The sequence below is a fragment of the Myxine glutinosa genome, chromosome 6, assembly GCF_964187855.1.
Source record: "Myxine glutinosa chromosome 6, kmMyxGlut1.1, whole genome shotgun sequence".
Lineage (NCBI taxonomy): Eukaryota > Metazoa > Chordata > Myxini > Myxiniformes > Myxinidae > Myxine > Myxine glutinosa.
Window position 1 is genome coordinate 133,854,580 of NC_136266.1, and position 13,167 is coordinate 133,867,746.

Genomic DNA, 13,167 nt, shown 5'->3' on the forward strand with positions numbered 1-13,167 from the left:
TTTATTGGAGTTTTGCAGGGTTTTTTCAAGAGTTTTGGAGGTTTTTCTAGTTTTTTTGTTTTGCTTGTTTATTGGAGTTTTGGAGGGTTTTTTCGAGAGTTTTGGAGTTTGTTTGTTTTAGTTTTGGAAGGTTTTTTTTTAGAGTTTTGCAGGTTTTATTTTGGGTGTTTTGGAGGTTTTATTTTGGGTGTTTTGGAGGTTTTATTTGGAGTTTTGGAGGTTGTTTTTTTAAAGTTTTGGAGGCTTTATTGGAGCTTTGGAGGGGTTATTGGGAGTTTAGGAGTTTTTTTTTTGTTTGTTTTGGAGGTTTTTCTGGGGGTTTTTTTTTTTTTTTTTTTTTGAGTTTTGGAGGTTTTTTTCGATTTTTTTAGTTTTGTTGTTTTTTGGAGTTTTGGAGGTATTTTTGGAGGGTTTTTTCGGGAGTTTTGGAGTTTGTTTTTTTAGTTTTGGAAGGTTTTTTTTAGAGTTTTGCAGGGGGGTTTTGGGTGTTTTTGAGGTTTTCTTTTGAGTTTTGAGGGGTTTTGGAGGGTTTTTTTTTTGGGAGTTTTGGAGGGTTTTTGGGCGTTTTGGAGGGTTTTTGGAGTTTTGGTGTTTTCTTTGGAACTGTGGAGGGGTTTTTTTGGAGGTTTTTTGGGCGGGTCATGGAACATTCCTGCCTTTAAGTACATATGAAAGAGCCTAACCTATCTTTTGCAAATATAAAACCGTTTAATTTTTTTATGGGATTTTTCCCGCCACAAAGCCTACAAAGGCCAATCGAGGTGGGGGCAAATTATGTGGTAATGTGTGAAATCCAACTGATTATGTCCATACCATTATGTCCATTCCAAGTTTGTAGTCAATGGGACAATAAAGTGGCCTCTCCCTGCATCAACTAACCGTATTATTTAAATATTAGTGCCTTTTTAAAATGATTGTTTAGTGTAGTTAATAAAACAAAAGAAGCAAAGTCTCTGTTTTTAATTCTATATTTTATTAATGATTCATTCTCATCACATGGAAGTTCATTGTTTTGTAGATAAGTGCTTATGATGGTCGTTGGTAGATAGGCCTACCATTCATTATTTGCAATGGTGTAGCTAATAAAAGTGAAAATGATTTAAAATGATTGATGCTTTTATCTGGACTGTACTAACATTTAACTCGGATGTACGAAAAGTGTCGTTTTATGTTATAACAAGTAAGATTACCTTGTTCGCTCAGGAATGAGCTCAATGAAACTTGATCTTCCTTGATGTGGATTCGGTTCATTTCATTCGGTTCTGATGTTCTGTCACTGTGACTTGGGGTTGTCCTGCATGCTTGCACGTGTGGAACCAGTTCGTTATCTCATGTAAATGTGCAGTGTTGTCAATCCAAGATGGTTGTGGCGAACTGCCATGCGTGGCTGAATCCTAATGAAGTTGGCACAACTAGAGTGGAATGAAGCAGTCGTTTGTGATGTAAACCTGCAAGCAAAGGGCGTTTTGTTGAAATAACAGACTATCGTTTCTTTCTCTTGAAATAGCTGTGCCTGATAGATCTTGCACCTTCCTGTGACCCTTTGCTTCGCTGCCATGGTCGTGCAAGAAAACAGACGAGTCCCGTAATAAATATCACAGACAGTACGAGAAACAGGAAGAGCTTCCCAGTGCTAGGAAATATGCGGGTCAGAAATGAAGCCTTTTCCAAGGTCAGCAGTTCAACTTCATACTCTATCATCGCCCCTCCTGCACACCAGAAATGGGAATGTCACGCATGTTACTGCCACGTCGCTTTTGTCATATTTTTCTTTGGACATGATAAAGAGGCATCTTGGCTGAGATGAATACTGACCCAACATTTTGATCAATCACCACCTTTTATATATATATATATATATACAAACATTGTGTGTGTGTGCGTGTGTGTGCGTGTGTGTGTGTGTGTGTGTGTGTGTGTGTGTGTGTGTGTGTGTATACGTGTATGTGTGTGTATGTGTCTTTGTGTGGGTGTGTGCGCTTGAATGGGTGAATTTCTGGGTGAATGGATGAAAGAACAAATTGATAAACATAAAGTACCAAACACACAAATGGCTTTATGGTTGGAGGAGGTAGAGAAACATGTGAAAAGGAGAGTTGTTGATTTGAAAAGAAAAGTTCGAATCAATAATCCGAAGGCAATTTTAAACAATCCAGAGACACGTGATTGCTTAAGGCAGCTTCAAACACAATATGTTATTGTTCCAATTGACAAAGCAAATAATAATATTGCATTTGTATGTAAAACATTCTACATTCAAACACTTTTGGAAGAATTGGGCTTAGACACGGGAATTTCAAAGACCTACAAAATAAGTAGCGATAACAAAACAGACTTGATACAACGCCATACAAATCACTCAACGGTGAGAAGACTGCTAGTTCCGGATAAACACCATAAATTACCATTCATTTACTGGATCCCAAAAATGCACAAACACCCTTGTAAGATGAGGTTCATCATCGCAAGTAGCGAATGTAGTTTGAAACCTTTGATTTTTCCACATTGTACACAAACATTCCACATGATAAGCTGGTAACCGCATTGGACAGAGCAATAGATAAAGCATTTGCAGGAGGTAATAGAGTATACATTAATGTATATCAAAATAGAGCACACTGGTCTGTAAAGGATAATCAATATTCATGCAGTTTTTCAAAAAGTAAACTCAGAGAAAGTATTCGATTTCTGCTAAACAACAGTTTCTTTACATTTGGCAACAAGATACTCCAGCAGACAGTGGGCATACCCATGGGTTCAGATCCCAAGATACTCAGCAGACAGTGGGCATACCCATGGGTTCAGATCCCAAGATACTCAGCAGACAGTGGGCATACCCATGGGTTCAGATCCCAAGATACTCCAGCAGACAGTGGGCATACCCATGGGTTCAGATCCGGCCCCTTTCTTTGCAAAATTTGTTTCTGCGCATGTACGAGTTTGATTGGGTCCAGAACATGTGCAGGAATAAATTAACAACTGCACGAAGATGCGGAAACATCTTCAGGTTCATTGATGATTTGTTGGCAATTAATGATGGATTTATATTTGAGCAACTTCATGATGATATATATCCAGAAGAACTTGAATTAAAAAAGGAAAACCAAACTTCCACTTCAGTTTCCTTTTTAGAATTACAAATCGATATCCATAATAATAAATTTCACACCAAATTATTTGATAAACGAGATGCCTTTCCATTCCACATTGTCCGAATGCCTTTCTTAGACAGCAACATTCCCAAAAAGCTATTTTATGGTACGGTTGCAGGTGAAATAATTAGGACTGTGAGAGCAACCACACACAGCTCTGAACTGGTCAATAAATTACAACAACTAGTCAGACGTATGTTAGCGCAGGGAGCTACAGTTGGTAGATTAAAACAAGTTTTCTTTAATATCACAAAACGACACAAAATCGAATTAGTAAAATACAATACGAATAGTAAAAATATTATTCATGAGATCTTTATGTAAATACAGTACAATATAATAATTAAATATACTACAAATCAATGTTGCTAGGAATCAGTGGTTGCTAGGATGCAGCAGCATGCAAAAAACCTTTATAGGTGACAGTTTGAGCATTCGAAGTGCAGTTTGATAGAAAGGTAGGTGGTGTGGTCATGCTGGCTGGTAAATTGATGTATTTAAGGTAAGATGTGCATGATTTAATGATATTATCATATTATCGAGTGTGTAAGGAAAGTTATAAATATATGATAACACATTAAATCCTATTGCGAGTAAAGTTGGAATAAGTGATGTTGCATTGATGGGTTGACTGACTGCCTGGACGCAACTGAGGTTGTGGATCTATTGATTTACCATCAATTGATGTGGATCCATGATCGAGGTTGTGGATCCGCCGTTTGGAGAGGTCCTGGGCTGAAAGGATCGAAACCTCGAGGAAGAACGGTGCCCAGCTGATGATCCATGCAGTCGGAGAACGAGTCAGTTGCTTACGGGTTAAGGTTCTTGCTTTAGGTGGAGAAACTATGTTTGAGGTTTGCAATTTAAATAAAGTTGAATATGGGATGTTGTGAAATTAACATCATTTACAACAATCCTTTAAATTATTTATATTTAAGTTTAGGAACAACCGATACTGTACAATTAATTAAGTGTGTGTGTGTGTGTGTGTGTGTGTGTGTGTGTGTGTGTGTGTGTGTGTGTGTGTGTGTGTGTGTGTGGGCGTGTGTGTATGTGTGTATGTGTATTTGTGTGTATGCGTCTGTGTGTGTCTGTGAGTGTGCACGTGCATGCGTGTATGTGTGTGTGTGTGTGTGTGTGTGTGTGTGTGTGTGTGTGTGTGTGTGTGTGTGTGTGTGTGTGTATGTGTCTTTGTGTGTATGCGTCTGTGTGTGTGTATGTGTCTGTGTGAGTGTGCACGTGCATGCGTGTATGTGTGTGTGTGTGTGTGTATGTGTCTTTGTGTGTATGCGTCTGTGTGTGTGTATGTGTCTGTGTGAGTGTGTGCGTGCATGCGTGTTTCTGTGCGTATGTGTCTTTGTGTGTCTGTGTGAGTGTGTGCGTGCGCGCGCGTGTGTGTGTATGTGCATGTGTGTGTATGCGTGCGCGCGTGTGTGTGTGTGTGTGTGTGTGTGTGTGTATGTGTCTGTGTGAGTGTGTGCGTGCATGTGTGTTTGTGTGTGTGTTTGTGTGTATTGTTAATATCTGGCTTCCTTGGGACTGCAGTGCAGTAACTAGTCTTTGTTTTGATTATATAGTGCAGGATGCATTGCATGACCGGGAACTTCCAGGTTTCTTACAATCAATGAAACAACTTGTTGGATGCTGACAAAAAATTAAATTGCCAAGAAAAACATTGAAAACAGACGGGTCACAGATGTGTGGTGTATGGTTGAAGCAATATACCGGGGAGAGACAGTGGACAGGGTCAGACAAAAGTTATTATGAGTTCCGTGCAGACAATAAAACTAATGAGTAGGCTAACCCCATAGCACAGTGGAAGCACGTGGCCAGAATATGCCCAGATCATTCATTCATCAATGGTAAGGAGAACGTTGAGGTTGTAACAATAAGTGACCTTGAATAAAACATCTATTTTCAGGAAAGATTTGTTTATCTCAGTTTTGTACCCCACCACCTGGGGCACACCGTTTTGAAGGTCTCTCTGTCCTCTACTGTTATCTCCAACAATTTCCCTTCTGCTCTCTCAGCCATCCGACCCTCCCCAGAAACTCCGAGATGCACGCATTTTTCCAGTAACCACTTCCTGGTTAAATGTTCAAAATCCATGTTGACTGCAAACCTCAACTCTTTCATTCGACTTTGCTTCTCTCATGTATGGAACTGTCTTCCATAGGCTGTCTGTCTCACTCTTTCCTCGACAGCTTTAAGCAGGCAATGCACCTCGTGTCATCCACCATCCTAATCCTTTATCTCGATTACCCCCATTATTCCTTCCTACCCAACCCTTTTACATGCTGATTTCAGTGTTTCCTCTCTTTCTTCCTTCTTTTTTTTTTTTTTTTTTTGTATACAAGATCGAGGCTATCTTCCTTCCCTGCTTGTTTATCCCCTTGCCAGTTGTGCCCAATTGTTTCCCCACTACCCCCACTGTCGATGTCACCTTGCTCTTCCATGACCCTCACTCTCATAGAGAAAAAGGCGCATCTATATTATAAAACAGGAGTGTCTGTCTGTCTGTCTGTCTGTCTGTCCGTCCGTCCGCAAACTACTCCCTCAGTTTTTGGGCTAGCCCCGCCAAACCTTCTGTGGAACGTTTTAGGGTCCCAGCGGATGTCGTAAGCTCAGTAGGAGCTTTCATAAATTCCTCAACAAAATTATGATTTTGAATTTTGCTCGATATGGACCTGCTCCTGAATCCGGAAGTGAACTGATGACGACAATGGGCTGGTTTGATAATATCTCAGTACAATCGTGATTTCACACGGTATTTTGTTGTAGTATCAATTTATGATTGGAATGATGCTGTTTGGAATGAAAATAGACATATTGAGGTTAAATATGAATGAGGAAATGATGAGGTTTTCTACTTTCCAACCGTGACATTCGCGGATTTGCCATATGCAGATTCACCATTGACTGAGTTTCGAACCATTCAGAGGGGTACATTTTTTGCCCAAGTCATTCACGAACCTGCTGTCCATGTCTGACGTTCGACCGAAGGTGGCACAGGAATGTGGAATTTATTGGTTCCATTGTTCAGCATTAACCGTTTCTGCAATGTTTGTTTTTGGCTTCCCATCCGTGCGGAGCACGGGAACCTCGCTAGTAGCTATCGTATAAAGCGAATATGGCATAAGGCTTCTTCTATTTTTCTATAAAGTGTCTTCTATTTTTCATCATTCATAATTCCATGCACAATTTTTCACCACGAGCAAGCTGCTCAGTCTGAATTAATTTAGCACCAGCTCACCCCTTCCTCGTCAAAACAGATCTACACGCTCAACATACAACACCTGGATGACCTTATCACTGGGCGTGGTTTAGCAGTGAGGAACAACCAATCAACTTCCAGTACTTTTCCGTAAACATATGGAAATTTCGTTGAAAAGGAAGATTTTGGCTTTTCCCGGATTCCTTCAGCAGACTCCTTGTTTACCACCCATTGGCTGTGCACTAATTGCGAATAAATACATTGGGGATACTTCTTGGAATCTATTCTTCTACCCGTGGATTTTCTCCTCTCGTGAACTTCATCACGTTTAGCATTTGTATATAAAGTTTAGCATTTTTTGCATGCTGGTGCTCATTCTATTGTAGAGTATTTACTCTCCCACACTGTTTGTGTTAACCCGAGGCTTTCATATTTTCTCCGGTGAAGGCTTAATATCTCGTAACACATCTCCCTGCCAAGGCCTCGGACATGTATTCATAATTCTTGTGGATCTCTTTGCTTCCCTCAGTCATCACCCACAGAACATCAAGTTGGAATTCATTAGTATCCAGAATATACCACAAGGCAAATATCGTACAGTGTAAGACAAATGTACGAGTATTACACAGTGTAAGGTAAATACAGTATAGTACAGCGTAAGGCAAATGTAGTACAAGGCATATACAGTGCCTTCAGAAAGTATTCATACCCCTCGACTTTTTTCACATTTTGTTCTGTTACAGTCTGAATTTAAAATGGATTAAATTGATTTTTTTTTGTCACTGATGTGCACATAATACCCCATAATGTCAAAGTGGAAGGTTTTTTTTTATAGAAAATTTTACAAAATAATTAAAGATTAAATATCGAATTTACATAAGTATTTAACCCCAAGGCAATACTTCATAGAATTGCAGCTTGGAGTGTTCTTGGGTATGTTTGTATCAGCTTTGGATATCTGGATTTGGGGAGTTTCTTCCATTCTTCCTTGCAGATTTGCTCAAGCTCTGACAAGTTGGATGGGGAGCGTCGGTGAACAGCAATCTTCAAGTCTTTCCACAGATTATCAATGGACTGTAAGTCTGGGCTTTGGCTGGGCCACTCAAGGACCTTCATGTTCTTCTTCTGAAGACATTCCAGTGTTGCTTTGGCTGTATGCTTGGGGTCATTGTCCTGTTGGAAAGTACATCTTCACCGCAGTCTAAGGTCGTTTGTACTCGAAAGCAGGTTCTCCTTAAGGATTTGCCTGCATTTGGCTCCATTCATTGTTCCCTCTACCCTCACACAAGTCTCCCAGTCCCTGCCACTGAAAAACATCCCCATAGCATGATGCGGCCACCACCATGCTTCATAGTAGGGATGGTGTTTGATGGTTGATGAGCAGTGCTCGGTTTCCATCAGACGGTTTTCCGGTTTTCCTCTTTGCATTCAGGTTTTCCTCTTTGCAATCAGGTTTTCCTCTTTGCATTCAGGTTTTCCTCTTTGCATTCAGGTTTTCCTCTTTGCATTCCGGTTTTCCTCTTTGCATTCAGGTTTTCCTCTTTGCATTCAGGTTTTCCTCTTTGCATTCAGGTTTTCCTCTTTGCATTCAGGTTTTCCTCTTTGCAATCAGGTTTTCCTCTTTGCATTCAGGTTTTCCTCTTTGCATTCAGGTTTTCCTCTTTGCATTCAGGTTTTCCTCTTTGCATTCAGGTTTTCCTCTTTGCATTCAGGTTTTCCTCTTTGCATTCAGGTTTTCCTCTTTGCATTCAGGTTTTCCTCTTTGCATTCAGGTTTTCCTCTTTGCATTCAGGTTTTCCTCTTTGCATTCAGGTTTTCCTCTTTGCATTCAGGTTTTCCTCTTTGCATTCAGGTTTTCCTCTTTGCATTCAGGTTTTCCTCTTTGCATTCAGGCCAAATAGTTCAATTTTCGGCTCATCAGACCACAGAATCTTTTGCCTCATGTTCTGTCTTTCACATGCCTTTGTGCAAACTCCAGGCTTGCTGTCATTTGCCTTTTTCTCAGTGGTGGCTTCCATCTGGCCACTCTCTCATAAACCCTAGATTTGTGAAATGCTGCAGAGACTGTTGTCCTTTCGGCACGTTCTCCCATCTCAGCCAAATAACTCTGTAGTTCTGTCAAAGTGGTCATTTGGTTCTTGGTCACCTTCCTGACCAAGGTCCTTCTTGCCCAGTTGCTCAGTTTGTTTGGACAGCCAGCTCTAGGAAAAGTCTTTGTCGTTCCAGATTCTTTCCATTTCCTAATAATGGAGCTCACGGTGCTCTTGGGAACTTTCAACACTCCAGAAATTGTTTTTTTTATACCCTTCCCTGTATCTATGCCTCCTCACAATTATATTTCTTCGTTCTACGGACAGTTCCTTGGACTTCATGGTGGAGTTTCTGCTCTGACATGCACTGTAAACTGTATGACCTTGTATAGAAATGTGTGTTTCTTTCTAAATCATGTCCAATCAATTTAATTGGCCACAGGTGGACTTCAATCAAGTTGTCGAGGCATCTCAAGGATGATGAAAGGAAATTGGATGTACCTGAGCTCAATTTAGAGTGTCATAACAAAGGGGGTGATTACTTATTGACTCAAAGCATTTCAGCTTTTCATTTTTATTTATTCTGTAAAAATTTCTGAAAATAAAATTCCACTTTGACAATACCCCATAATTAAAGTCCAATTGTGGCCAATTCAATATATCGGTGACAAAAAATCTCAGTTTAATCCATTTTCAATTCAGGCTGTAACAGAACAAAATGTGAAAAAGACAAGGGGTGTGAAAACTTCCTGAAGGCATTGTATAGTGTATCCTAAATTGTAATTGCAATGGAGCATTCACTTTTGGTTTGGGCACACTTCAAGCCTGATAGCAGAGTGGCTCTATTATCAATTATTAAATTAGTGAGAAATTTGAGTTTGGGGATTAAACACATCAAAATCTATATGCTCATACATTTAGATATACATTTACATATGCATATACACAGAGATGTGCATATAGACACAACAACCAATCACTTTCTACGATACAATGTGCCGAAAGGCAGCAAACCTGGAATTGTTGGGCGTAGTCCATGGCGTCCATATGCCAAGTGTGGAGGGATCATAAGTCTCCGTCGCTCCCTGCAAACACACACCTAAATGTTTCAAAAACAATGTTTAAAATGCATTTGTTAATGTCATAAACATTACATCAAAATGATATTTATTTCATTACATTCCATAACCAGATTCTAAAAAATAATGGGGTTTATTTATTTATTAAATTTCAAATAACATGTTAATTGAAATGTATTCATTAAATTGTTAAAAGAAATTCACAGTGTGAAGTATTTTAATTGCAGTTATAATGGTTTGATTTAATTATATGCATTTTAATTTTAAAAAGCAGATATTAGGTTTTGAAATTAGATTAAATGATTGTAAACCATATAGCAGAATATGATAAGGTTGTGTTGTGTAAAACCTCCTGTACAGGCGAGTCCAGGTGGAGGACTTGTGCACAAAGGTATCAATAAAGTGCAATGTGCTGGGAAAAAAAAAAACATGATGATGTTTGATGTTATAGTGAGTTGCCAATAACTGCTGGCCATGATGTTATAGTGAGCTCTAGGGCCCTGGAGAGGGACAGAATGTTTTACAGTTGATCATCAAAGTCATGTACGTATAATCATCAAAGTGTTCATAAAAGTCACCAGACAAATAAAGCAAATGAAAGGTAAGAGAATGGTGAACAGTGGGGTGTTCCATGACCAAGCTGCTTGTGGAGCCTTTCCAAGTGGCTTAAGCATTCCAGAAAGCGCCTCCAACAAAACGGTTGAGATGTCCGGAGTGTCTAACAATGTCCGAATGAGACAAATGAACACTTTTTTAGGAGTAGGAACTGTGGTAAGGTCAATTTCGCAGTTAAAATTTTGAAATCCACATCAGTTGAAGAGCTTATCGCATGTTCGATGTAAAACGTGTGCAAAAATAAATAACGGCATGAACACTCACAGGCATACAGCGATTCATAGGTATGAAGATCAGTGACATAACGATTCGTAGATATAGCGCTTTATTGTGCAGAAACCGACCTGTTATGAGGCAAGGCATATTTGATCTGAGTGTACAAAATGGCGAAATTTAGACCGAGCTGAGTGAGCTGAACACAGGCTGCCCAAAGATAAGCCCATTTCTATTTTTAGCATACATTTTAGCGTAAATGATCTTCAAAAAGAGTGTTTTAAAACACCGAAACGCTCAGTTCTCAATCATGCACTCCCTTCAACTTTTGAAAAGTATGCATGCAAAGTTTGAGCCCACTGGGCTTCATGGTTTTGGAGTTATGAATGAGACACACACTGACACATATTCACACTGACACACACACTGCTTTTTAATATTATAAATTATAGGATGTTATATCAACAATGACTATCTGAGCTATTAGTTTTTAGTAAACTTAACTTTGCAGTCTCTCTGATATTATAATGTATTTTGTGATGATTCTAACATGATGATGATGATGGTGTGAGTCGTCGTTTTCGATGAATCTCTTCCCTTTATTGGAGTGCTCACTGAGCATTGTGCATTGTGCGATGGCTGTATTGTCCAAATGCGGGACTCACATGGTCCACCACAAACATCGCAGGTATAGACTGGTTCTTGTGGAGATAGATGTTGGCAGGTTTTCCTTTCTTGCCTCCGCTGTCTCTCTACAGCAAGTCTCCCACATTCAAAGTGGTCCAGGCCTTTGCGGCAAATGTTCCGCCAAGCTGACCTGTTTGTGGCCTGATGTTCTCAGGTGACACCTGGGATGGCACAAGACTTGAGTGTAGACTTAAGGACGAGCGCTTTTAGCGCTTTCTTTCAGCCATCCTAGTTACAATTCTAATATAATATTGTTATAATATAAATAACCAAACTTTATAATACAATAAAATATAAATATTCTATAAAATTGATTTATAAAATATAAATATTTTTTAGAATAAATGTTATAATAAAATAATATTATAATAAAATATAAATATTCTAATATAATATAAATAACCAAACATACAATTCTAATATAATATTGCAGTGATTCTACTGTTTAATAATATAATATTGCAGTGATTCTACTGTTTAATAATATAATATTGCAGTGATTCTACTGTTTAATAATATAATATTGCAGTGATTCTACTGTTTAATAATATAATATTGCAGTGATTCTACTGTTTAATAATATAGTATTGCAGTGATTCTACTGTTTAATAATATAATATTGCAGTGATTCTACTGTTTAATAATATAATATTGCAGTGATTCTACTGTTTAATAATATAATATTGCAGTGATTCTACTGTTTAAGAATATAATATAGCAGTGATTGTACTGTTTCATAATATTATATTGCAGTGATTCTGCTGTTTAATAATATTATATTGCAGTGATTGTACTGTTTAATAATATAATATTGCATTGATTCTACTGTTTAATAATATTATATTGCAGTGATTCTACTGTTTAATAATATAATATTGCAGTGATTCTACTGTTTAATAATATAATATTGCAGTGATTCTACTGTTTAATAATATAATATTGCAGTGATTCTACTGTTTAATAATATAATATTGCAGTGACTCTACTGTTTAATAATATAATATTGCAGTGATTGTACTGTTTAATAATATAATATTGCAGTGATTCTACTGTTTAATAATATAATATTGCAGTGATTCTACTGTTTAATAATATAATATTGCAGTGATTCTACTGTTAATAATATAATATTGCAGTGATTGTACTGTTTAATAATATAATATTGCAGTGATTCTACTGTTTAAGAATATAATATAGCAGTGATTGTACTGTTTCATAATATTATATTGCAGTGATTCTGCTGTTTAATAATATTATATTGCAGTGATTGTACTGTTTAATAATATAATATTGCATTGATTCTACTGTTTAATAATATTATATTGCAGTGATTCTACTGTTTAATAATATAATATTGCAGTGATTCTACTGTTTAATAATATAATATTGCAGTGATTCTACTGTTAATAATATAATATTGCAGTGATTGTACTGTTTAATAATATAATATTGCAGTGATTCTACTGTTTAAGAATATAATATAGCAGTGATTGTACTGTTTCATAATATTATATTGCAGTGATTCTGCTGTTTAATAATATTATATTGCAGTGATTGTACTGTTTAATAATATAATATTGCATTGATTCTACTGTTTAATAATATTATATTGCAGTGATTCTACTGTTTAATAATATAATATTGCAGTGATTCTACTGTTTAATAATATAATATTGCAGTGATTCTACTGTTTAATAATATAATATTGCAGTGATTCTACTGTTTAATAATATAATATTGCAGTGATTCTACTGTTAATAATATAATATTGCAGTGATTGTACTGTTTAATAATATAATATTGCAGTGATTCTACTGTTTAATAATATTATATTGCAGTGATTCTGCTGTTTAATAATATAATATTGCAGTGATTCTACTGTTTAATAATATAATATAGCAGTGATTCTACTGTGTAATAATATAATATTGCAGTGATTCTACTGTGTAATAATATAATATTGCAGTGATTCTACTGTTTAATAATATAATATTGCAGTGATTCTACTGTTAATAATATAATATTGCAGTGATTCTACTGTTTAATAATATAATATTGCAGTGATTCTACTGTTTAATAATATAATATTGCAGTGACTCTACTGTTTAATAATATAATATTGCAGTGATTCTACTGTTTAATATTATAATATTGCAGTGATTCTACTGTTTAATAAT

General features: G+C 37.0%; 1 protein-coding gene across 5 annotated transcripts in view; it reads right to left on the reverse strand.

Annotated features, from left to right (window-relative positions):
• Positions 1–961: 961 nt before the first annotated feature.
• LOC137429265 (uncharacterized) overlaps positions 962–13,167 on the reverse strand; it is a 103,358-nt gene continuing 91,152 nt past the window's right edge. For 4 of the 5 annotated variants that reach the window (XM_068119234.2, XM_068119233.2, XM_078780554.1 and 1 more), the window contains exons 5-6: positions 9,411–9,481; positions 962–1,709 (exon numbers count right to left, since the gene is read on the reverse strand). In XM_068119234.2, coding sequence (XP_067975335.2) covers positions 1,483–1,709; positions 9,411–9,481 — 298 coding nt within the window. In that variant the 3' untranslated portion in view covers positions 962–1,482. The remainder of the gene's footprint in view (positions 1,710–9,410; positions 9,482–13,167) is intronic. The other variant, XM_068119236.2, reaches the window with a different exon arrangement.